We start from the raw sequence: 25,580 nt of genomic DNA, 5'->3' as shown, positions 1-25,580 counted from the left end.
ACCTTCTTAATATTGCACTTCATTAAAAAAAGAAAAAAAAAAAAGACAACAACCAAATCCTTAATGCTTATTTTTAACCAGCAGGCAATAGCTGTAGAAGTTGCACATACGACACAAAGCAAAATAATGAAATTAAATTTGTCCTAAGTGAAAATAGCATCAAAGCACAAAACCAGTTTTCTAGATAAAGTCAATCCACTTTTCTTCTCTAAACCCCTTTCTTAAAGATGTTAGGATCTGAAGAACAGGTCTTAGGAGGAGTGGCTGAGGGAGCTGGGAGTGTTTAGCCTGGAGAAAAGGACGCTAAGGGGAGACCTCATTGCTCTCTACAACTTCCTGAGAGGAGGCTAGAGTGAGCTGAGGGTTGGTCTCTTCTCCCTAGTGACAAGTGATGAGAGGAAATGGCCTCAAGTTGCACCAGGGAAGGTTTAATTTGGAGATTAGAAAAAACATCTTGACTAAGAGGGTTCTCAAAGACTGGAACAGGCTCCCGAGGGAAGTGGCTGAATCTCCATCTCTGGGAGTGTTTCAAAGAGGCAGAGATGTGGTGCTGAGGGACATGGTTTAGCACCAGCCTTGGCAGAGAATGGCAGCACTTGATCTTGAAGGTGATTTTCTATGATTTTCTTTAAAGGGGAGAGGTACAGAAAACAATCAGCCAACAAAAGAAACTCCTAAACTCCAGCCCATGGATTCTAACACTGAAGTCACTTACTTTGTTTCTCTAACTTCAAGGAATTACAGTTGATGTGGTGACTTTCTCTGAGGTCTTCGTACACCCTTTTCAGTTTCTTTTCTGATTTGAAATTGTTTGTATCTTTCTGCCATTGCAACAAGCTGGTGGGGAACTACCTGGGAAGCAAGCAGCACAGGAACAAGGTCAGTTGTTAGTAGCTCTTAGCTTTTAGGCTCTGCTTTACAATAATGCTATCAATTTGCATGTTCCCAAACTTGATCTTGTTATGTATCTGGTTCCTGTCACTTTGCAGATTGTCTTTTCTGTCGAGAGAAATCTCTTTTTTCTCAGGGAGGTGGTGGAGTCGCCATCCCTGGAGGTGTTCTGGAAGCATGTAGGTGTGGTGCTTCAGCATATATTTACTGGTCAGGGTAGCTGGGTGACAGTTGGACTCAAGCTTAGGGATTTTCCAACCTTAATGATTCTAGCATTGTACTGAAACATACTGAAAAATAATTGGCAGTGTTCCTGGACTGTCAATGACATGTATGCTGGTATCACCACATCTGGGGGCAACATCTAACCAGCTCAGGCAGAGATCCATCTTTCAGTGACTACAAAGTTACACTACAATGATGGATACTAAATGGCTTTTCTAAGTTTTGACAGACTCTGAAGAGAAACTGTGGTACTTAAAATGATACAAAAGTTAACTTTGGCAATGATACAGCAGTGGGAGGAGTGTCTGACACCCAGGCAGGCTGCGCTGCCATTCAGAGACTCACACAGGCTGGAGGGAGGGTTGGGTGAGGGGGAACATCATGAAGTTCAACAAGGGCAGGTGTAGAGTCCTGCACTTAGGCAGGAATAAACCCCTGCACCAGTACAGGTAAGGGGTTGAGCTCTACAGAGAAGGACCTGGGAGAGCTGGTGAACAAGCGCATCATCAGCCAGCAATGTGTCCACTTAGCCATGAAGGCCAATGGTATCCTGGGCTGCATTAAGAAAGTGTGGCCAGCAGGTTGAGGGAGGTTCTCTTAAGAATCATAGAATTAGTCAGGGTTGGAAGGGACCACAAGGATCATCTAGTTCCAACCCCCCTGCCATGGGGAGTTTCCCCTCTACTCTGCCCTAGAGAGGCCTCATCTGGAGTATTGTGTTCAGTTCTGGGCTCCCCAGTTCAAGAGAGACAGGGAAATGTTGGAAAGAGTCTTAACAGAGGACAGTAAGGGGACTGGAGCAGCTTTCTCAAGAGAAGAGCCTGAGAGACCTGGGGCTCTTTAACTGGTAGGAGACTGAAAGGGGATCTTATCAATGCTGGGTCAAGAGGATGGAGCTGGGTTCTTTTCAGTGGTGTCCAGTGATAGGATAAGGGGCAATGGGCACAAACCAGAGCACAGAATGTCCCATCCAAATGTTTCCTTAGACTTTTCCTTAAACTTCTTTCCCATGAGGGTTCTGGAGCACTGGAGCAGGTTGCCCAGAGAGGTTGTGGAGTCGTCTTCTCTGGAGACTTTCTAAACCTGCCTGGGCACATTTCCTGTGCAACCTGCTTTAGCAGGTGCATTGGACTAGATGATCTCTGGAAGTCTCTTCCAACCCCTACCTTTCTGTGATTCTGTAAACAAAGTATTGCCACAGGAAGGGTTCTCAAGTGGACAAAACAAAGCTAAAAGACAAGAAGGGCAGGAGAAAGCAGTCAGGTATCCCACCACTGGGAGGTCACAAAAGCATCCTGCATCCTACCAGGAGTTCTGGTTATATGTGTTTGTGTATATGAAAGTTAGTTCTTCTTTGGACTTGGAAGGCTTTGATTCAAGTTGCCAATCTTCTCTGGGACTGAACAGTAAAGCAAAATGCAGCTAAGGATACCCAAGGACAAGAGGGATTTAAGAACCCCCCCCTTTTTTTTTTTTTTTTTTTTTTTTTTTTTTTTTTTTTTTACTTAAGACAGTAAAAACTCTCCCTGAGAAAGGTCTAAGCAGGCTGAAACCTTCATGAACCATTTCAGGTGGTAACCCAGAACCAATATAAATCTTACCCAGTAAGATGTATTCTTACTTGATTTGCTCTTTCCAGAATTTCAATCAGCTCAGACGCAACCCTCCAATCATGCTCAGTGACGAGTGTTAGTGCCACCCCAGTACGTCTGAACAAGGAACGAGACAACTGTGACACAACTGCTGCCAGGCTTTGCCTGCCGACCTAACACAATGTGAGCTGTACTACAGACAGTAATTTTGAACTGGTAGAAAAGGCTGGCTTGAGTATTTAGTATACTCTTGAGTAGTGAGTATATGATGCATGACAGAAAACATCTTCTCATAAAGATCATAGTATGGCAGTGCAGCCCAAGTGGAGTGAAGGCACAACCGATTTAGACTTGTGAGCACTAAACCTAGCATAAAGACAACATACTTAAGCAGGAAGAGAAACACATTCCCATCACTATGAAAATAAACACAATCACAAGAAAAAAAAAATCATACTCATGTTAAGCTGGGAAAGCAACACTCAGAAGTCCTAATACCAAACTACACCACTGTAACAGGCTGAAAATTTTGAATTTAGATACATTTTTTTCTGCACAGGTTGTCTAGGAACTAAACAACTCAAGAAGAGACAAACAAGGAAGTAACATTACATAACAGCTGCACATAAGCTGTTTTGAACTGGTATTTCATCTCCACACTTCAACTGCTTTTCAAATATCCCTCATTCCCATCCACTTGAATGAAGTATCAGGAAAGTAGAAAACTTTGTTTGCCTTAAATTTAACAGCAAAGCAATTTCAAAACATAAAGTATTGCTTTATTACCTGAATCATACTCTGATAGTATATATATATAAATTACCTTGCTGTTATGGAGGTGTTCAAGAAATGTGTGGCCATGGCACTTTGGGACATGGTTTAATGGCTATGGTGGTGGTAGGCTGATGGTTGGACTGGATGATTCTAGAGGTCTTTTCCAACCAAAACCATGCTACGATTCTGTCAATATTATCACACTGCAATTTATGTACTCTAGAGGGTGCTGGTCTTCTAAATGATGAAAACACTTTTGCCCTATTGCAGTAAACTGGCACTATAATTATTTTTTGAGCATAGAGTCTTATCAATGGGACTGATCGTTAGTTCCCAGTTCACTGTCCAGACATGCCTGGAAACCAGCATTCGAACAGAACTGATTCCTGTGCAGAGATGATGTTATTTGTACTGAAATCAGAATAAAAGAATGCTCTGAACTGGAAAGTTTAAAACATGTAGGCATGGCCCTTCAGGACGTGGTTTAATGGCCACGGGTTGATGGTTGGACTGGATGATCTTAGAGGTCTCTTCCAAGCAAAATAATTCTGACTCCATGATAGTTTCTGGAGCCTTCACTCCCAACTCCACATCCCCTGCAGCATTAGCATGTGACAAAAGAAACACCTCTGACAAGATATCAAACACTGCCAGGAGATAACTGCTTTCTTGTCAGCACTTACCCAGCTCTTCCAGTACGACCTATTCTGTGCACATACTCTTCAATGTTGCGAGGGAAGTCAAAGTTAAAGATGTGAGTTATATCATGCACGTCGAGGCCACGGGATGCTAAGTCAGTAGCCACCAGGATTCTGACTCTGCCTATGAGAAGTACAACACAGAGGGAATGGAATAAATAGGAATGGAATAAATAGAAAGCATACTCCAGCCTCTTCGTTTTCTAGTGCATAGTGCACTTCACACAAAGGAACAATACACTTGTTCCATGTCACAGAGTCAGCTTCAAATATGAGATATTCAGTAAGCACTCAAAATGTCATTTTACTATTGTTTCACAAGTAGAAAAATAGGGTGCAGAAGCAAGAAAAAAATCTTGGATGATGCAAAGGGTCTGAAAAGAACAGAAATTTCAACAACTATATTCTCAATTGGCTCCCTTATCACAGGGCTACTTCACTGGAGACTTCCAAAACCCACCTGGATGCATTCCTGTGTAGCCTACCCTAGGTAATCCTTGGCAGGAGGCTTAGACTAGATCTGTAGAAGTCTCTTCCAATCCCCACCATTCTATGGTTCTACAGCTGCTCTGTTTTATTAACACATGATCACATAAACCCAAAGCATAACCCTCCTGGAATCAAGGGCAGAATTCCTTTGTTGAAAGCACCATCATTTGACATTTACTGTTTTGTAGATCAACACAATATTCACTTTTCCAGAGAGATACCAAAAATAAAGCCTTACTTTACATTATTTAACTCTTAGACACTCCAAATTTTATTAGAGAGCTGTCTGTTCATGTTTGATTTTTTTTTTTTAATTTGAATCATAAAATGATTTGGGTTGGAAGGGACCTTGAAGACCCTGCCATGTAACAAATAAACATAATTCAGAACTCTTGAATATTTTCATTTCTATGGTACTGAAGAGACATGGCATTCACAAAGTTCTGGGCATGAACAGCTTTAAAAACCTGAACTAACCAAACCAGTTCTTTGGTGCAAACATACCTTTCTTGAAGTCATCTAAAGCCTGTTCTCGATCATACTGTTCCCTGTTCCCATGAAGTGACTGCACTGGAATTCCTTGGAGACCAAAGTTGCTTGCTATGTCATCAACTCTAGGATGAAATAAAACAATGGTTCTTAAAATTAAGGAAAAAAAAAAGCCAAAGAAGCACAGAATCTAAAAGACAATAACATGAGAACACAAACTAAATCATAGAATCAGAACTGTTAGGGTCAGAAGGGACCTCAAGGATCATCCAGTTCCAAGCCCCCCGCTATGGGCAGGGACACCTCACACTACATCAGGTTGTTCAGAGCCACATCCAGCCTGGACTTAAAAACCTCCAGAGATGAGGCTTCCACCACCTCTCTGGGCAATCTGTTCCAGCGTCTCACCACCCTCATGGGGAAGAACTTCTTCCTAACATCCAATCTGAATCTCCCCACTTCTAGTTTTGCTCCATTCTCCCTAGTCCCATCACTCCCTCACACCCTAAATGTGTGCCTAAGGATAAAACTCTGCCTAGGTCAGCTGGTATTTGTTACAAGCCAGCATGAAAACAGTACTATTCCCCATATATGTATTTATTTATACATAAGGCAAATAACAGATGATTTCTTTTGTGTTGCTCACTTGAAAAGCTCAACTGTGGTACAATGACCACCCCAATCTTGTATGCACCAGCTGCATATGGAAATTAATCTGATGTACTGTTTATGTGTCCCCAGGAATCTCAACATCTGCTTTAATTATGTGAGATTTATATCTGTTACCACCAGTAATGATATTAAAAGGAATGAATGAATGAATAAATAAATATACTACTGCTGTTATGATACTAAAAGGGATACAAGCTAAAAAGTCAGTCTGGAGTAATGAATGACTGAATAAGTAAATATACTACTACTGTTATGATATTGAAGGGGTACAATCTACCAGTCAGCCTGGAAGAATGAATAAAGAAATAAATATACTACTACAGTTAGCACATTGTTGACCAGAGCTGTAACACTTCCTAATTTATATGAACTAAGAAACTATCCAGTATTTGTTAGAAGAAAAGGAAGAGAAGTAATAAATGGGAAGTTACTACTTACGTATTTTTTTTCCCCACAAAAATGATGACCTTATCTTTTGGCTTCATAGAATCAACAAAGTGTTGCATCAAAGCTCTCTTTTCCCCCTCAAGGACAACAAGAACTTTCTGTTCTACTGTGTTTACTGCCTGTTAAACAACAAAAAAGAGATGCTGAGGAGAAAAACTAGAATACATTATGGGAATTAACAGGAAAAAAAAAATTATAAACCTAGCAACATGATACAATGAAAAGCTATTTTACAATCAAAATGTACATCAGTTTGGAGTACAAACAATTCAGATTATTTGTTGTTTCCTAGCTGCTTTAGGAAAACAGAAAAATGTCTTTCTTTCATCTGTTTGCCACATCATGCACTTGCAGAGATTCAGAAGGGACAGATCACAGAATGTTAGGGACTGGAAAGGACCTTGAGAGATCAGTTGGTTAGCGAGGTGAAATAAATAATCAGTGAAAATCAGATTGAAGCACTTCCATCTGACTGCATTTTATGTTAATCTAGGTCCAGTTGCTTGAAAGGACAAGCTTTTCAAGAAGATTCTGTAAGCCATTTGAAACTATCAAATCTGCCTAATTCTTCCCACAGCAGAAGCTCCACTAGATTTGAAGGTTGCCACAGCAAGCCTGAGGTATAGTACATAAGCACTACAAAGGTCTAGACATTCTCATTGGAACTGCATGATGGTCTTGCAGCAAGGGTTGCACAAACAAACCAACAAACCAACCAAGTACACAAAGATTCTCTCAGCACATGGGAACCCTTTCCCCTCCCTACCCAGAGGTCACCTCTTCAGTTAAGAGAAGCTCCTTGAAGAGGTGAATACATCAAACGAGCTACAGTATGAGTTGAGATCTCTCAAATTCTGATCCTCTGTCTTTGGCAAGTAATGGCCTTTGACAAAAGCATAGGTTCTGAACAGATAAAAAGCACTTTTTCCTCCTATTTCTGTGTAAGTGTATTGATTGCTACATTTCTTCATTCCCTATCACTAAAAATAGGAACTGAAAACATCATAATTCAAGGAACCAGACTGAAAGCAATTTCTGGACCTGAGTGCAGAGACCTTGGAAGAACTGTTTCTATAAATTCTGCTGGTACTGAAGCCAACTACATCTAGTTGCACAAGCATGGCAAGTATGCAACTATATCTGCATACCAGAAGCTTTGGGTTTTAAAGACAGTTCTTATTCTAAAAGAAGTGCTCCTGTCCTAGGCATGGGCTCTCCAAGAGCTTACTGGAGAGTTTCTACTCTCGTTGAGAAAGCAGCAGTTAAGAAACACAGAGATCCAGGTATGAATCTGAACACAGAAGGAAAAACAAGGAAGGAACAAATACTTCCTGAATGAAAGTGAAAGCTGCATGAACAAGGGTTCAGGCAAGAACCTGTGGTACAACAAAGTGCAAGGTACAACACTTTGTTGCTTGTGACACCTTCTGAAGATTTAGACCTTTAATATCTTGTTACAGAAACATTTTTTTTCTTTAGTTCTTTCTAAACTTTAAATAAAGCTTCAAAAGGACAATACAGAGCTGGTTTTAGAAAGTTTGGAAAGATTTTAAAGCTACATGCATTTACTTATATATAGAACTGTTGAGGTTGGAAGAGATTTTTGAGCTCATCCAGTCCACCACTTGCCTAGAGCTCACAATCCCACCACTGCTGCTAAGCCACTACCACTAAACCATGTCCCTCAGCATCACGAGTTTTTTTAAATGCCTCTACCACCTCCCTGGGCAGCCTGTTCCAATGCCTGAGAACGCTTTCTGTGACGAAATTTTCCCTAATATCCAACCTGAACCTCCCCTGGCACTACTTGAGGCCATTTCTTCTTGTCCTGCCACTTCTTGCACGTGAGAAGAGACTGACCCCTACCTCGCTCCAACTTCGTTTGAGGGAGTTGTAGAGGGTGGTGAAGTCTCCCCTCCGCAAAAATACAGTGGCAAGCAAAATATTTCCTGGTTTTACTGCAGGTTCTTCTCCAAAATAAAAAAAATCCCAAACCAACAACAAAACAAGAGTGAACAGAACAACTTACTGCTAAGTCAAGAGTCCCAACATACACAATCATTGGGTTTTTCAAATAGGATTTTGCTAGGCGACGAACACCATCAGGCCATGTAGCACTAAAAGAGGAAGTGAAGAGGAAAACACACATGAGAAGAGAGTGCAAAACCTTTTGCAATTCCTTAGTTGCATCAGTCTTTTGGGTTGTCCTATACACCAGTGAAATGCTTGAGCATGCAAGAACAGGAGTGAGCTTATATAACATTCAGAATTAATTTTAAGAAGTTGTTAGTAGAGAGCCCTCAAGCTTTAAGGATAACTGTTAAAAGCAGTTAAGGAGCTTTCCTAATGAAGCAAACAGTGAATAGTGTAGAATAGTCTGAGTTGGAAGGGACCTCCAGAGGTCACCCAGTCCAACCCCCTCTGCAGTCAGCAGGGACATCCTCCACTAGATCAGGTTGCCCAGAGCCCTGTTGAGCCTCACCTTGAGCCTCACCTCATCTCCAGGGATGAGGCCTCAACCACCTCCTTGGGCAACCTATTCCAGTGTTCCACTATCCTCATGGTGCAGAATTTGTTCCTAAATTTAGCAGTTCAATGATGCCTAATGAGTTTCTAGTCTGGTTTTATCCCAAAGCAATAGGTCTAACGTAAAATACACATATTCAAGCAACTGTATTTGATATCTATTGTTAAGCCCTACAAAAATTGCATAATTTCACAATTAATCCAGACAGACAGACTAGCACAAATACTGATGAGAAGGCTGGGATACATCTTTGGTCCCAGATGGAGCAGTGACAGTTGGCATTTGAAACTGATCGAACAAAATCTAGCACTCTGAGGACACCTTCCTTTTTGGGGTAAGAAATCTGTTGGTTTTATACTGGATCACCAGAAAAGTGATATGAAGTCAAAATAAAATTGTCAGAAGACTCATTAGGAGTGACCAGACAGAATTAGAAAGCAAACTGGTGCTATTCCCATTGAAGCTAGTGAAAGTTGTAATAAACTGACACATTTGTTTTGAAGGGAGCCTGTTCAACACCCTGATGTTTGCAGGGTTCAGGCACTGTTATGCTGACACACCTTGTCATGGTCGTTTGTCTGTCAGGCCGCACATCTATTAGGATCTTCATTATCTGAGGTTCAAATCCCATATCCAACATTCTGTCAGCCTCATCTAAAACCTGACCAGAACAAGGTTATTTAGTATGTCTTGTTCCTTCTGGGTTTCATCAAGACATTACACGGTAGATTCTTTCAGTGATAATTTTAATAGCAGAATCCACTCCATAACATACTGCAAAACCTGTCACAAGTTTTGTTTCACCCTCTCAATTTCCTGGAAACTTTGTTGGTTAGTAATATATTTGTGGGTAGAATGAAAAAAAATCCCCAGTACCTTTAAGAGCACTGAAAGTCAGTGAAGAAGAAACAGCAGTTTGTTTTTAACAGTTTGGTGGTACCTGGAACTAAGAACAGAATTCAAACAAACAAACAAAACAAAAGAAAAGGCAAAACAAAACCAAACCAACAAAGCCAAATGGCAAAACAAAGCCAAACCAACAAAAAACAAACCAAACCCACAAGCAACCAACCAAAAAATCCAAAGAAAGAAAACAAAACCAACCATTGAAGCTTAAATTCACACTAAGACAACCATTTCCCAGCTGGTGCACTACTCATTCCATATCAGCTACTTGCCAAATAAGTTATGCTCTTCAAATTAATGAAGTTATTCATCTGAAGATCATTCAGTCTGCCAGGAGTGGCAATGACAATATCCACTCCTTTGGTCACCAGGTTTATCTGTCCTTTTCGGTCTCCACCACCATATATGCAAACACTGAAAAAGAAAACGATTTACAGGAGCAGTGTATTAAAGTTCAGCTGATGTCAATCTTTTTTTTTTTTTTTTTTTTTTAAAACAAAATGCCATCCTGTTGCTTCACTTGAAAAAGAATCATCTGGAACTACCAAGTGTGACTTACAATAACACTGAAAGATACTCCCTCAAAAGTTGAGCAATAGCTTTCTGCTGAAATTAATCATGAATGGAAGGAAAGTACCTGTTAAGCTACATGTTTTGGGTTGTCCTGAAAATGCTCACACCAAAATAGAGGAATGCATGAAAGGATGAATGATTTTCTAAACAGTACCATCAAAATTCAGAAGTGTCACTGTTAAAACAGTCAGCACGCTTCAAAGAATGGTTTAGGCTGGAAGGGACTTTAAAGATCATCCAGTTCCAACTCCCCTGCCATGGGCAGGGACATTTCCCTGGTTGCTCAAGGCTACAGTACAGAGAATTCCAACTACATAAGAAACAGATTTTTTTTTTCCACCATCAGAGCAGTCAAAACAGGCATTCTACAAATGGAGAAAATACCAACTCTGCATTTATTACCTTCCCCTGCTCTCTTTGCAAGTGCAATTGTTTTAGTAGGCAAATAAAGCCACAAGTGGTAGGAAAACCAACCAACCAAAGATGACTTAACAAGAAAGAAGAAAGATTACCTTTTAATTCCTTTGTACGCATACTTGGAACACTCTGCCTCTACTTGAAGTGCCAGCTCTCGGGTGGGAGCAAGGACTAACATCCCTGGACCTCCACGCTCATTTTGGGATCTGCAATAGAGCATCTTCAGAATGTGGGTGTGTAAGGCTAGAAAAGTCAACCACACCTGACAGACTAATTCTATACTGCTCTAGATTGGCTCAGTACACTGCTACCAACAGAATCCGGGGTGACAGACTTAGCACTCGTCCCACTGGGTTTGTATTCTCTCCCACTCCTCCCCCCAATTTATGACTTATTACCTTCTTTACTACAAAGCCATCACCTAGGAAGTGGAGGCAGGAGGAAGTCTCCACAGGTAAACAAGTCAGATTTACAAGCAGTCCTTACACTGGTTGTGAAGTCAAGTGAATGAATCCAGGCAGTAAGTACGCCAGCGTCTTCCCGGTACCGGTCTGTGCTATGCCAATAAGATCAATTCCTTGCAATATGATCGGCCATGCCTGGGACTAACAGAAACCAAGAGTTAAATGTGGTTTTTTTCTCTTAAGCTTCAGTTAAGGAGTCATCAAAGCTGAAGAAATACCTGAATTGGTGTAGGCTTTTGAAACCCAACTTTTCTTATATTAGCCATGATGTCAGGATAGTGCTCAAAGACATCTTCGAATGTACAAACAGGGTTGGGAATGCAGCGCTTCTCACCTTCTTTTAAGTCATCACAAACTATATTATTATTTTCTTTCCTGTACAGAATTAAACAAGGGCAGTTGCTATAAAGTCTCATTATCTGTAAATCACAGCTAGCACAAAAAACTGCCTTTCTGGTTTTGTTTTCATTTTCTTTCAGATTCGTGGAACAACAACAACAAAAACCAAGTTCAAGCCCTTGAATAAGACTCAAATGAAGTTCAAGTCCTTGAATGAAATTATTCTTCTAATTTTTAAGAAAGCCTTACTACAGAAACAGTGCTCCTGCAGGCAGCAATTACCATTCTTTCTTAAGAAGGACTAATTTGAAGTTACAGATGGTTATTAACATAATTGCAGTCCTGTCATATCAGAATTCAATTATCCTCTGTAACAAATTAAGTAACCGTGACAATTTTTTTAATCTAAAGACAGCCCCAAAACTCAGAGAAATGGATTAGACTTTTTTTGTCAGAATCCTGCGTTCTGACAAAAACTTTCCCAACATTTTTCAGCTCTGTGGATGCTCTAGAAATACAAAACATAACGGCTTAGGGAAAAGAAAAAAGAATTGGTCAGTTAGACAAACTCCAAAAAAAGCCCACCCAAACGAAAAAACCCCAGAACACAGCAATGCACACAAAAAGAACAGCCTACATTCAAAACTGAGGTTTTAGGGTATTTACATACAGAAGTAATTTATCTTCATTCCAGTTCTCTACTCTTTTGAAGATTCCAATTACCAAAAAGTTTTACTTCAAGCAGGGCATGGGATAGGAAGAGAATTCTAGACTGGAAGAGGCCTCCATCAATCTAGTCAAACCCCCCTGCCTAAGCAGGATTACCTAGGGCAGGCCACACAGGAACACATCCAGATGGGTCTTGAAAGTCTCCAGAGAAAGAGACTCCACAACCTCTCTGAGCAGCCTGCTTCAGGATTCCAGCACCCTCACAAGAAAATAAATTTTACCTCATGATGATGTTGAACTTCCTGTGTGTGTCGGTGTGAGCTGAAATTCCCCCCCCCATCAACAATAACCAGGCTAGCCCAGTCTGGAAGCAAATGAAAAGCTGTATTTACAAGCAGAGTCTAAAATCTACCATGAAATGCAATGAATATGTACAAATATACAAAAATTCACAACATTCACAAATATATACAATCAACAGAAAAAGCACAATCGATCTCCCTTTGCTTCCCCCCAAGGGGACCCTCCCAAAGGGGGCCTCCCTCTCCCAGGAGCTTCCCCCCAGACCCCCCTGGACAGAGAAGCAGAGTTAGTTAAGCAGAAAGTTGTTAACTTAGCTGCCAAGGTCAGTACGTGTTATCTTCAGCCAGAAGAGAAGAAGAAACAGCAGCCAGACAGCCCAGCAACTGCCCCCACTGCCGAACGCAGAATGTGCAGAGTGCCTACTTTGTTTTGGGTAATAGTTCTTAAACATTTCTATCTATCCAATGGAAGTGTTTAGAACAATCGTTATTTTGCTTTCTTACACCCAATAGTGACTTATTTACATTCTTTCACTTTCTCTGTTCTGAACTTTGCAAGGAAAAATTAAAAAGACAGTTTCAAACCATCACAGTCCACCCCTTCTAAACAATTCCATTGGCTGCTACTATCATTTATCTAATCTAAAATAATATCTACAACAATAGGTGAATAAAGATCATAGTCCATTCCGGCTATCTCAGATGTAGATGATTCAAAAGAGTCAAATCACAGGAAAAACAGCAAACAGCTTGTTTCCTCGCAGATGGAGAGAAGAAAGGAACAGGGACTCTCAGGTGACTCAGGGCTCTCAGGGTTCGTGCACCATAGATCTCATGAACTCTCCTCTTGGGCGCGATGCTGTATCTGCGCAACACTCTGAATTTAACCTCTCTCAGCCAAAGTTAGATTTCTTTGTGGAATACACTGAATTTCACCATTTTCTTGCATCACCCAATAGGTGTGACCAGGACCTTCAGCAGAAACCACCCCTCGGACAGGTTTGGCCTCTCCTGAAGGAGAAAATACCCAAACAGTTTTGCCTAACAGATTCTTTTCTCTGATAACAGGAACTCTATCACCTTCTTCCTTTCGCAACAAATCTGATTGGGCAGGTCCAGCTCGATTCACTGAACCTCTACTATTCACCAACCAGGTTGCTTGTGCTAAATGTTTCTCCCAGTTCTTCAAAGATCCACCCCCCATGGCTTTGAGAGTGGTTTTCAGCAAACCGTTGTAGCGTTCGATCTTCCCTGCAGCTGGTGCATAGTAGGGGATGTGGAATATCCACTCCATGCCCTGCTCTTTGGCCCAGTTTTTTACAAGATTGTTCTTGAAATGAGTTCCATTGTCCGACTCAATCCTCTCTGGAGTTCCATGTCTCCACAGGATTTGTCTCTCCGGGCCAAGAATGGTGTTACGTGCAGTTGCATGAGGAACTGGATAAGTTTCCAGCCATCCAGTGCTTGCCTCTACCATAGTCAGCACATACTGCTTACCAGATGGAGAACGAGGTAGAGTGATGTAGTCAATCTGCCAGGCTTCACCATACTTGTACTTGGACCATCGGTCACCGTACCACAAGGGCTTGATCCGCTTTGCCTGCTTAATAGCAGCACAAATGTCACAGTCATGGATGACTTGTGTGATAGCATCCATGGAAATGTCAATGGATCTGTCACGAGCCCATCGGTAGGTTGCATCTCTGCCTTGATGTCCTGACGAGTCATGGGCCCACCGAGCTAAGAACAGCTCACCTCGGTGTTTCCAGTCAAGATCAGGATCAAGATCAGAGTTTGTGTCCACCTGGGAAACTCTTGCAGCTAGATCTGCCTGATGGTTGTGTTGTTGTTCCTCAGTAGCTTTGCTCTTAGGAATGTGAGCATCGATGTGTCTCACTTTCACTGGGATTCTCTCAATGCGAGCAGCAATGTCTTGCCACAGATCTGCAGCCCAGATTGGCTTTCCTTTCCTCTGCCAGCCATTCTTCTTCCAGTCTTTCAGCCAACCCCACAAGGCATTGGCTACCATCCACGAGTCGGTGTAGAGATAAAGCTTTGGCCATCTCTCACGTTCAGCTACGTTAAGAGCTAGCTGGACAGCTTTTACCTCTGCAAATTGACTGGATTCTCCTTCTCCATCTCTCGCTTCTGCAACTCTGCGCGTTGGACTCCGCACTGCAGATTTCCATCTCCGCTTGTTCCCAACAAGACGACAGGAACCGTCTGTGAACAAAGCATATCTCTTTTCATCATCAGATAGATCACTGTAAGGAGGAGCTTCCTCTGCACGAGTTACTCTCTCCTCTGGAGGTTTTGCACAGCTTGTGCCTTCTGGCCAGTTTGTGATCACCTCCACCAAACCAGGCCTTTCGAGATTTCCCATTCGAGCTCTCTGTGTTATTAGAGCCATCCACTTAGACCAGGTAGCATCTGTTGCATGATGTGGTGAAGAACCTTTGCCTTTGAACATCCAATTCAGAACTGGCAATCTAGGAGCTAGAAGAAGTTGTGACTCAGTTCCAATCACTTCAGAAGCAGCTTTCACTCCTTCATAAGCAGCTAAAATCTCTTTCTCTGTTGGAGTGTAGTTTGCCTCTGAGCCTTTGTAGCCACGACCCCAGAAACCAAGAGGACGTCCTCGTGTCTCCCCTGGAGCTCTTTGCCATAAGCACCAGGTTGGACCATTGTCACTCGCGGCCGTGTACAGAATGTTCTTAATGTCTGGACCAGTTCGGACAGGTCCCAGACCCATGGCTTGGACTACCTCTCGCTTGATCTGGTCAAAGGCTGCTTGTTGCTCAGGACCCCATTGGAAATTGTTTCTCTTTCGAGTCACATCATATAGAGGTTTCACAATCTGACTGTATCCAGGAATGTGCAGTCTCCAAAATCCCACTATGCCTAAGAATCGCAGAGTTTCTTTCTTGTTGATGGGATTTGCCATGGTGGAGACTCTGTTTATCACATCCATTGGGATGTGACGGCGACCATCTTGCCACCGCACTCCCAGGAACTGGATTTCTCTGGCAGGTCCTTTCACCTTGTCTCGCTTGATAGCGAAACCAGCTTGCAAGAGAATGTCAAGGATTTTGTTACCTTTCTCGAAGGCTTCTTTAGCAGTCTCACCCCAGACGATGATGTCATCGATGAACTGAATGTGTTCTGGAGCTCCACCTTTCTCCAAAGCATCATGGATCACTGCATGGCAGATGGTTGAACTGTGAATCCACCCCTGGGGCAAACGATTGAATGTGTACTGAATGCCTCTCCAGGTGAAAGCAAACTGAGGCCTGCATTCCTCTGCTATGGGAATAGAGAAGAAAGCATTAGCAATGTCTATGGTAGCATACCATTTGGCCTGCTTGGATTCCAGCTCATATTGGAGTTCCATCATGTCTGGCACAGCTGCACTCATGGGTGGAGTTACTTCATTCAAGGCACGGAAATCAACTGTCAGACGCCACTCTCCATTCTGCTTTCTCACAGGCCAGATTGGACTGTTGAAAGGTGAATGAGTTTTGCTGATGACCTTCTGACTCTCCAACTGACGAATCAAGTTTTGAATGGGCACCAAAGAGTCACGGTTGGTTCTGTATTGTCTGTGATGCACAGTTTGAGAAGCAACCGGCAGCTTTACATCCTCTATCTCATGTTGTCCCACAACTGCAGATTCATCTGAAAGCTCAGGTCTAATGGACAACTTCAATTTTCCTCCATCAATTTCTACAGTTGCTATTCCAAAAGCCCATTTGTAACCCTTAGGGTCTTTAAAACGCCCTTCTCTCAGAAAATCAATTCCCAAAATACAAGGTGCATTAGGACCTGTTACAATAGTATGTTTCTTCCACTGCTTCCCAGTTAAACTTATATCAACCTCTATCTTAAACAACTCTTGAGATCCACCAGTGACTCCCTGAATAGTTATAGATTCTCCCCCTTGATAATTTGATGGTATTATGGTGCACTGAGCTCCTGTGTCAACCAAGGCCCTGTACTTCTGAAATTTTGAAGTGCCAGGCCACTGGATGTACACATCCCAATAGATTCTGTTATCTCCATTATCCCTTACCTCCCCCTGGCAGAAGGCAGGGCACCCCTAATTGTGGGGATTACCTCCACATGTACAGCTGGCACAACGTCCAGCACCAGAATTAGGATCACTGTTGGAGCTATCAGAGTTGTTCTGGGAAACTGAGGAAGCGACAGCTACCCTCCTGGTATTGCTACCTCGGGATCTGCCCCTCTGCAGCTCCCGTAACCTCTTGAAAAGATCAGAAGTTGGTTGACCATCCCATCTGTTCATGTTCTCACCAAACTGATCACGCAGAGTTATCCAGATACTGCCACGTGATTGCCTCTGCTGTCTGTTTTGGTTTGGCCTGTTTTGGAATGGCCTTCTTGGAGCACGTCTGTTCCTAACAGCTGAAACTTGTATCCATCTGGAGGAAGAGGAATCAGAATCATCCCCCTTCATCAAGTTGGATATGGAGGTTTTAAATTCCTCCTTCAGCTCTTTCATGCAATTCTCAATCTTTCCAGACAAAGTTTCAATGGCTGAAACCAAAGAAGTACGTGCGAGACTATCCTCCAATTGCCTCATTTGGTCAGTGAAATGGCCAACAGTGGGAGGCACTCCACCATAATTTCTTGCCACAATCCTGCTTGCCAGAATAGTAGCATAATTAGGAGGAGCAAGCTTAATGAGCTTTTTGGCAAGGCCTGTTCCAACAGGAATTTCATCAGGATTCAGAGTCTTATGATCTCCGTATATTATTTCTCTCACAGCAAACTCTCTCAGACGCTTGATTCCCTCATCTATTGTGGTCCAGGGTTTAGGGTTCCATGGTAAATCATCTCTGCTGGGGTACCTCAGCGAGACTGCCAGTAGGAGGCGTGCCCACAGAGAAGCTTTACCAATGCACTTGCCTAGATGCCTGTCTATGCCTGTATCCTTTGAGAGCATCCCCAACTGAGAGGCCGACTTGTCGCCTACCACCAATGCTGGGGCTCCCATATCAAAACACCTGGCTAGCCAAGACAGGACTGGCTCGTTATCTCCTCTGATGTAATCCTTCCTCACATGTCTAATTTCCTGTCTGGGTGCATTAGCTGACTGTATGTCATCCTCATCATCATCATCATCATCATCCTGAGGTCGCTGTCCCCATAATCCTATTTTAATCCTCCGTTGAATTTCCTTGAGTTCAGAGGCACTGCCTGCAGTTGCTAATTCAGCAGGGTCTACATCTCCATCATCCATGTGGGGTCTCAAGAGGTCTGCCAGAGTTTTAAGGCTAACCTTCTCTTCCTCACCAGAAGGATCTTTCTTAACAGAGGGACCCTGAGTAGAAGGACCCTCATCTCCATCTGCACCATCTCCTGCAGCATCTGCATCTCCTCCTGCAGCTCCTTTACGCTTTCTGCTTACAGTGGCCACCAAATTTACTGGATTGGCTTTCACATTCACAGCAGAGTTGGAGGGAGTAGAGGAATTTTGTGCAGGGTTAGCAGGAGCAGAGGGAGTCTGTGCAGGGTTGGTAGGAGGTGTGCTTTGAGATCCTGCAGCCACTGCTGCGTCCATCTGGGCAGCAGAGGGAGGAGGAGGAGGAGACTGTGCCTCGTTAATGGCGTCTGCCTGCACAGCTATGTCTGTCTGCGCAGCCATTTCTCTCTGTGTAACTATGTCTGCCTGGACAACCATTTCTCTCTGTGTAACCATGTCTGTCTGCACAACCATTTCTCTCTGTGTAACCATGTCTGCCTGCACAACCATTTCTCTCTGTGTAACCATGTCTGCCTGCACAACCATTTCTCTCTGTGTAACCATGTCTGCCTGCACAACCATTTCTCTCTGTGTAACTATGTCTGTCTGCACAACCATTTCTCTCTGTGTAACCATGTCTGCCTGCACAACCATTTCTCTCTGTGTAACTATGTCTGCCTGCACAGCCATTTCTCTCTGTGTAACTATGTCTGCCTGCACAGCCATTTCTCTCTGTGTAACTATGTCTGCCTGCACAGCCATTTCTCTCTGTGTAACTATGTCTGCCTGCACAACCATTTCTCTCTGTGTAACTATGTCTGTCTGCGCATCCATTTCTCTCTGTGCAACTGTGTCTGTTTGTGTACCCCTGTCTGCCCATGTACCCCTCTCTGCCTGTGTAATCGAGTCTGTCTGTGTCGCCGAGTCTGTCTGTGTAACTATGTCTGCCTGTGTACCCGAGTCTGTTATCTCAGATTCTGGCAAAGGTCCCGCAGCTACTGCTGCTGGCTCTGAGTCAAAACTATCGGCAGCTTTCTCACAAACCTGAACTGTGATTTCCTGGTCACCGTAATCAGAAACCAATTCCGAACCTCTCTGAGCTTTTCTATGTTTCCTCTTACATCTACGCAGGTCGGAAGAGTGAGTAGCCTTACGTCTTTCTTGACACAGTGCTATCAGCAGCCATATGATTATTCCAAGAAACAACAAAATTAAGGCTAGCACAAGGTATCTAGGGTACCACTGGTTCCAAAGACCCTCTGTAGTTGTAAGAGGAGTAACAAACTCAAATGTGTCTGCTAGCAGATTCATAGTTGAGTTACCATATCTTCTAAGCCCAATAAGACCACAACAGAATTCAACAGCATTCAGTAACTTATTCTTAACCCAAAGAAACGACTTATATGCCACATATCTCACAATCTTGTCTATCGTGCAGGAAACAGCCCATCTGTAGACAATCACACTGATAATAGATAAAATAGAATGACTCAGAACCCAAAACAGCTTCATTTTGCTTCCTAATCTGAGCAGAAATAAATCACAAGCAATCGAGCCCCACGTTGGGCACCAAAAATAAAAAGTGTGTCAGTGTGAGCTGAAATTCCCCCCCCCACCAACAATAACCAGGCTAGCCCAGTCTGGAAGCAAATGAAAAGCTGTATTTACAAGCAGAGTCTAAAATCTACCATGAAATGCAATGAATATGTACAAATATACAAAAATTCACAACATTCACAAATATATACAGTCAACAGAAAAAGCACAATCGATCTCCCTTTGCTTCCCCCCAAGGGGACCCTCCCAAAGGGGGCCTCCCTCTCCCAGGAGCTTCCCCCCCCGACCCCCCTGGACAGAGAAGCAGAGTTTAGTTAGAGCAGAAAGTTGTTAACTTAGCTGCCAAGGTCAGTGTGTTATCTTCAGCCAGAAGAGAAGAAGAAACAGCAGCCAGACAGCCCAGCAACTGCCCCCACTGCCGAACGCAGAATGTGCAGAGTGCCTACTTTGTTTTGGGTAATAGTTCTTAAACATTTCTATCTATCCAATGGAAGTGTTTAGAACAATCGTTATTTTGCTTTCTTACACCCAGTAGTGACTTATTTACATTCTTTCACTTTCTCTGTTCTGAACTTTGCAAGGAAAAATTAAAAAGACAGTTTCAAACCACCACACTGTGTTCCAGTTTGTATCCACTGCGTTTCATCCTATCACAGGACACCACTGAAAAGAGCCTGGCCCCTTCTTGACATCAACCTTTCAGTTATTTATAAACATTAATAAGATATCCTCTCAGTCTTGTCTTCTCCAGAATAACAGCCCCAGCTCTCCCAGCCTTTTCTTAGAAGAGAGCTGTTTCAGTCCCACAATGGGTAAATTCAGCCTCTCCATGTTTACAAAATATTTTTTCCCCCAATTATTGTTATTTTTTCCTTGAAGCAAACATATTGGATGAAAAAAAGCATCCCTTTATCATGCAAATGCTATTCCTCAGTGTATATTCAGAACCCACAAGAAAGCTGGGGAGGGACTTTTTAGGATATCAGGTAGTGATAGGACTAGGGGGAATGGAATAAAGCTGGAAGTGGGGAGATTCAGGCTGGACGTGAGGAAGAAGTTCTTCACCATGAGAGTGGTGAGAGCCTGGAATGGGTTGTCCAGGGAGGTGGTTGAGGCCCATCCCTGGAGCTGTTTAAGGCCAGGCTGGATGAGGCTCTGGCCAGCCTCATCTAGTGTGGGGTGTCCCTGCCCATGGCAGGGGGGTTGGAACTAGATGATCCTTGTGGTCCCTTCCAACCCTGACTGATTCTATGACTCTAATATTCTCTTGCTCCTGGTAATGTTTCTCTGGTGAGCATACAAGGGGAAAAACAGACCCCATGCAAAAAGAAAAGGAATAAAAGTTAATGTTTCAAGAATGTTCACCAGTTTCATTACAACTACTGGAAAGGGTTAAGATTGTTACCAGGGCTGAACAGAATCACTTGAAACAGATGATCTGCTTTTCTAGCAAAGTAATAATGTAGATAGCCGGATCAAAATGAATGGATAGTCAGCTGAGGCATGTACTCACCAGGATGTGGTTGTGGAGACAAAATAGATAGGAAGACAATATGACGAGAAGCTGAAGTTTGTTTTGAGGATATTTGACTAACACATGAGAATTGCAGCCAAGAGGTATTGACCATGTGAACAACCCTATTTGGAAAGACCTAGGACATGTAAGCATGCTGTGCTGTGAAATGCAAAGAGCTAAAAGCCAAAGATCTGTCCTGATTTTTTCCCCTTCTGAAAGCCAACTAGATCCAACACCTACAGGGATGCAGTGAATCCTCAAAAGTTAGTTTTCCAAGCAACTAGGAATACCTCATCTACTAGTTACTGTTACTTTAGGAAAACATTCCTTAGAAGACTTAAGTTATTACAAGACCCTAGTATCAATGCTCCTATCTCCCTCTTTCTGGGCTTTACAGAGTTATTTTTTGCCAAGTAGATGATTCTTACCGCCACACTTCCACTTCTTCTGGTGACATAGATGCAGTCCTTGGTGATTCTTTATAGAAGTTCTTCTCAATGGGAGGCAAGCCTTAACCAGAAAAAGTAAACCTGAGTCAGCAAGAAATGCTACAGATTAAGAAATGCTACAAAGGCTAAGCTTTAACAGATTAAGGGAAAATCTGCTAAAGTTTAAGATGGAAGTTTCCAACCACAGAGAGGGCCACCATCCATCAAGAGTGGCAGATGACTGCTGTTGTTCACATGAAAGAAGAAGGCTGAGACTAACGCATAAGTATCTGCAAAAGAACCACTTCCCCATACTTCAGGTTCTAAAGTGATTTCTACTGATATATTACAAATATATGCTAATACATTTAACAATTCTGTGGCCACAAATGAGGCAAGAATACTTTCAAAAGGTGAAGACAAAACACCAACTGAGTAGCTAGTTTAAGTCTTCACACAGCAACTACAGTCTCCTGCATGGCCATGCTGACACGGTGACTCCGCTGCGAGTACTTCACTACCTCAGTCATCTCAAAAGCAAAAAATTAAAAACATTTAAGCATTCCATAGACTGATCATATAAAGACAAGTACCACACAAACAAACTTTTAAAACTAACCTGCCCACTTCATAGCTTCGTATTTAGCTCTGTTTTCTCGAAGAGAGGCCCAGTTAATCCCTGGTTTCTTTGGATTATTTTCAGGCTTGACAACATCCAAGGTTCTTCCTGTGAAGTTAACACCAAAATGCTTCTGCTTGATGGAATCTACTGCAAGGTGGGGAAGAACCCCCACTCAAAAGAAACTTTATTTTATTTTTCTCTATTAAGGCTTTTTAAGTGATCTTCAGTAGACATGATGCATATAAATTAAAAAATTCTTAAGTCTTAGCCTGAAACATGGCTAAAACCTGTACAAATCCATTTCCGAGTAAAAAAAAAAAATTATTTCAACTTCTTTAACTACTTAAACCAAAGGCAGGTTCAGCTATGTTGTTCCTCCAGCTACAGATAAGGGCTTTTGTGCAGCAGGCTTCTGAAAAACTTGTGAACCTAGTAATGATATGCAGACAGAGAGCTTCACTTTTAACAGATGAAAGAACAAGGTTTACTTCTAAAGCATCCAATGACACCACAACAAAGTCTTAGTGTAGTTATAACCTATAATATTTTTTTGACAAGTTAAAATTTCTTAAGAAAGATTTTAGACTGAAAATAAAAATGGCAACACAGTTATGTATTAGTGGGAAAGCAGGAAACAGTTATACACCCTAAGGAAGTGCTAACTATTGCCAGCCTCTTGAAACATACTCATCCACCTTCTGGAACACTTCTAAAAATCAAAACTCTACTACTCCATTACTTATTCTAATGTTGAAACACAACTCTCAGATCCCTTCTTCCTAGTCAGTGCCTCTGATCACAACTACAGATGTTGTTTGCCTCTGCAGGAAGCAGAACAGTACATAAATACCAATAACTTCAGTAGCATTTCGACAGGAAAGGATTACTTACACATCCATATAAGAAAGCATAAAAAAACCTAGTAAAGGGAGGTGTGATGTGCAAGAGCAAAGCTTAAATGTAACTTCCCATGAAAGCAGTAAGAAGTCAGTGCTGACCACGCTACCATGAGTACCTTTGCCCTACAGACTACATTTACAGAAATCATAGCAACATTCAGGCTGGAAAAGCCCCTCAGGATCCCCAACCCAACCATTAACCCTACTCTCCAAGGGGCACCCCTAAACCACAGCCCCAAGCACCACAGCCAAACCACCTTCAAACACAGCCAGCCTTGGGCACTCCACCACCTCCCTGCCCAGAAGACCACTCTGCTGCCTAAGGGCCACTCTAAACCTCCCCAGGGGCAGCTTGAGGCTCTGCCCTCTTCTTCTTCATTAATATGACCTGGGAGAAGAGACCAGCACCAACCTCTCCACAACCTCCTTTCAAGGAGCTGCAGACAGCCAGGAGGTCTCCCCTCAGCCTCCTCTCTTTTACACAAACCATCCCTAACTCCTTCAGTCTCTCTCCAGCACATTTCTTCTCCAGGCCCTTCCCAGCTTCCTTGCCTTCCTCTGCCCTGGCTCCAGCACCTCCACATCTCTCTTGCATTCAGGTGCCCCAAACTGGACACAACACTCCAGGTGTGGCCTCCCCAGAGCTGAGTCCCAGGGGACAATCCCCTCCCTGCTCCTGCTGGACACAGCATTGCTGATCCCAGCCAGGATGCCTTTGGCTTTCTTGGCCACCTGGGCACACTGCTGCCTCCTCTTCAGCTGCTTGCCCATCAGCACCCCCAGCTCCCTTTTCTGCCAGCAGCTTTCCAGCCACACTGCCCCAAGCCTGCAGCCTTGCTTGGGGTTGTTGTGCCCCAAGGGCAGGACCTGGCACTAGGCTTTGTTGAAGCTCCCCCTGGTCACTGCAGGCCATGGATCCAATCTATCCAAGTCCCCCTGCAGAGCCTCCCTCCCCTGGTGCAGATCCACACTGACCCTAACTCAGTGTCATCTGAGAACTCACTGCTGACACACTCTGGGTCTTCATCAAGGTCACCAATAAAGAGGTGAAAGAGAAGTGGTCCCAACACTGAACCCTGAAAGCTTCGTGCATTTTATTACTGCATAGATACTACACTAAATCATGAACTTTACTTGAATTTTGGTAATACAAGTAACTAAATAGTAAATCATTGTGCACTCATTAAAATGATTCAAAACACAAAGGAACAGATCTTCACAGAAGTCTGGCAGCTTGAGGACAGCAAACTGTTCACAGCTCTGAAGGGAGGATGTCTAGATATTTTAAGGAGGTATGCTATTGCTCAAGAACAAGGTGAAAGTTAATCCACTTTAGTAAAATAACATAAAAACACCCCAGCAAACCACTAAATATATTGAAAGATACTTTTTTTCCCCAAAACAAACATTTCTTACCTTTTTCAGTTCCACTTCTAATGTAGTTTTGCCCAGATCTTGTAACAGCATCATCAATCAACATCTTGGCTTTGTTCTGCACAGCAGTGCTGCCAAAAATCTTCACTTCAGCTTCCCAGGCTCCCTTTGTAACCTATATTCATAAAACCTTACTGAGTTTTTATATTACTGCAAAGACAAATATATAGACCTACATACTGACAGCAAGCTTTGATTATCTTTTTTTCCCTGAATTTTAACTTCTCTTCCCAGGAAAGGGTCCTTTAGTTCCCTTTCTAAAAGAAGGGGAAATAAATGCATACTTATAGGCAAAGAAAAAATCAGTAAGCTTTTTCTGCTTTCACATATCAGTCAAATTATACCCTCAATCCCACTTCCTTTTGTCAATTCTTGTAGAACAGTAGGATTAGTTCAGCTATTGGAACACCCTTCAAGTTGCTACAGTAACTCTGGTTTGCATGGAAGCAAACCCAACTATGTTCCCAACAGAGCCCAGGCTTGGATGACACACAGAAGTGGTACCTTTATTCTAGAACCTGTAGATTCTTCCAGTTCTCTTATTTTAGCTCCACCCCGACCTGTTATAAAGACACACGGCAGATACTAAAGAGACTTAGGCCTAACCAAAAAGTACACACTAACTTTTAAGTTACCAGTGGTCCTATGACCTTTATAGAATGGTTTGGGTTGCAATGGACCTCCAGAGACCATCCGGTCCAAACCCTCTGTAGTGAGCAGGGGCATCCTCCACTACATGAGGTTGCCCAGAGCCATGAGTGTATGCATCCATAAATAAAAGACCTTGTCACACGAAAACGCTGGAAAATGCAAAGAACCAACCAGAGCCTGGGGAAGAGAGAAGGCACCTCGTTTGAAGAGATGCAGCAGCAAAACCAGTTCAAGAGCCACCCTTCCCCCCAACTGCCTAAAGAAGGGATTCAGTTCACTGACAGCCTGCTGGCTATAAGAAAAAGACATCCACCCAACTACTTTAGGGAAGAAAACTCAGCTTCCCTAGCATCTGGGAGAGCTCCACTACTCAAGCAGTACCCTACAAAAACATCCTGCCCTCCTCAGGGAAGAAAGATGTAGCAGTTAGGGCCCTTCCCCAGCCAGGGAGACAGGAGGCAGCGATGAAACTCCTCAGGGTGCAGAGGCCCAAGAGAACAAACCTCTCCGCAGCCGCGTGCCCTCCTCCTCTTTCCCCACCCGCTGATTAGCCCCGTTATTACCTATGAGAGCTCCGACCAAGGCGTTATCGAGGTGGAAGCAGAGGGGTACTGCGGCGTCCTGACCTTGGCGGGCGGCAGCTCGGGGTGACGGCTGCCGCACCACCAGCCCCGGGCCGCCGGAGCCGTTAGCGCCTCGAGGCTTCCACTCATCCCACCGCCACTCAGCGTTCCGT

At 43.1% G+C, this 25,580-nt stretch overlaps 1 protein-coding gene across 1 annotated transcript; it reads right to left on the bottom strand.

Annotated features, from left to right (window-relative positions):
• Positions 1–738: 738 nt before the first annotated feature.
• DDX43 (DEAD-box helicase 43) lies at positions 739–25,552 on the bottom strand. Its single transcript, XM_054392871.1, has 16 exons — positions 25,408–25,552; positions 24,698–24,753; positions 24,176–24,308; positions 21,858–21,965; positions 21,239–21,320; positions 11,383–11,539; positions 11,187–11,305; positions 10,796–10,906; positions 9,983–10,124; positions 9,365–9,465; positions 8,307–8,394; positions 6,269–6,396; positions 5,174–5,283; positions 4,166–4,304; positions 2,738–2,825; positions 739–852 (listed from the first exon to the last, which is right to left on the bottom strand). Exons 3-16 carry the CDS (start codon positions 24,237–24,239, stop codon positions 739–741), a joined length of 1,551 nt encoding a protein of 516 aa, XP_054248846.1. The 5' UTR covers positions 24,240–24,308; positions 24,698–24,753; positions 25,408–25,552.
• Between the last annotated feature and the right edge of the window lie 28 nt (positions 25,553–25,580).

This window comes from Indicator indicator, chromosome 2 (assembly GCF_027791375.1).
Source record: "Indicator indicator isolate 239-I01 chromosome 2, UM_Iind_1.1, whole genome shotgun sequence".
Classification (NCBI taxonomy): Eukaryota; Metazoa; Chordata; class Aves; order Piciformes; family Indicatoridae; genus Indicator; species Indicator indicator.
This window is presented reverse-complemented; position numbering and strand designations above follow the sequence as displayed.

Bases quoted from the DNA above. Each gene is read 5' to 3' on its own strand.
- DDX43 (XM_054392871.1), bottom strand. From the start codon at position 24,239: ATGTTGATTGATGATGCTGTTACAAGATCTGGGCAAAACTACATTAGA. The intron at 8,395-9,364 runs GTGTGTCAGCAT...TTCCTCTTTTAG, and splicing joins AGACAAACGACCATGACAAG to TGCTACATGGCCTGATGGTG. The intron at 5,284-6,268 runs GTAAGTAGTAAC...ATTTCATCCTAG, and splicing joins TTTGTGGGGAAAAAAAATAC to AGTTGATGACATAGCAAGCA.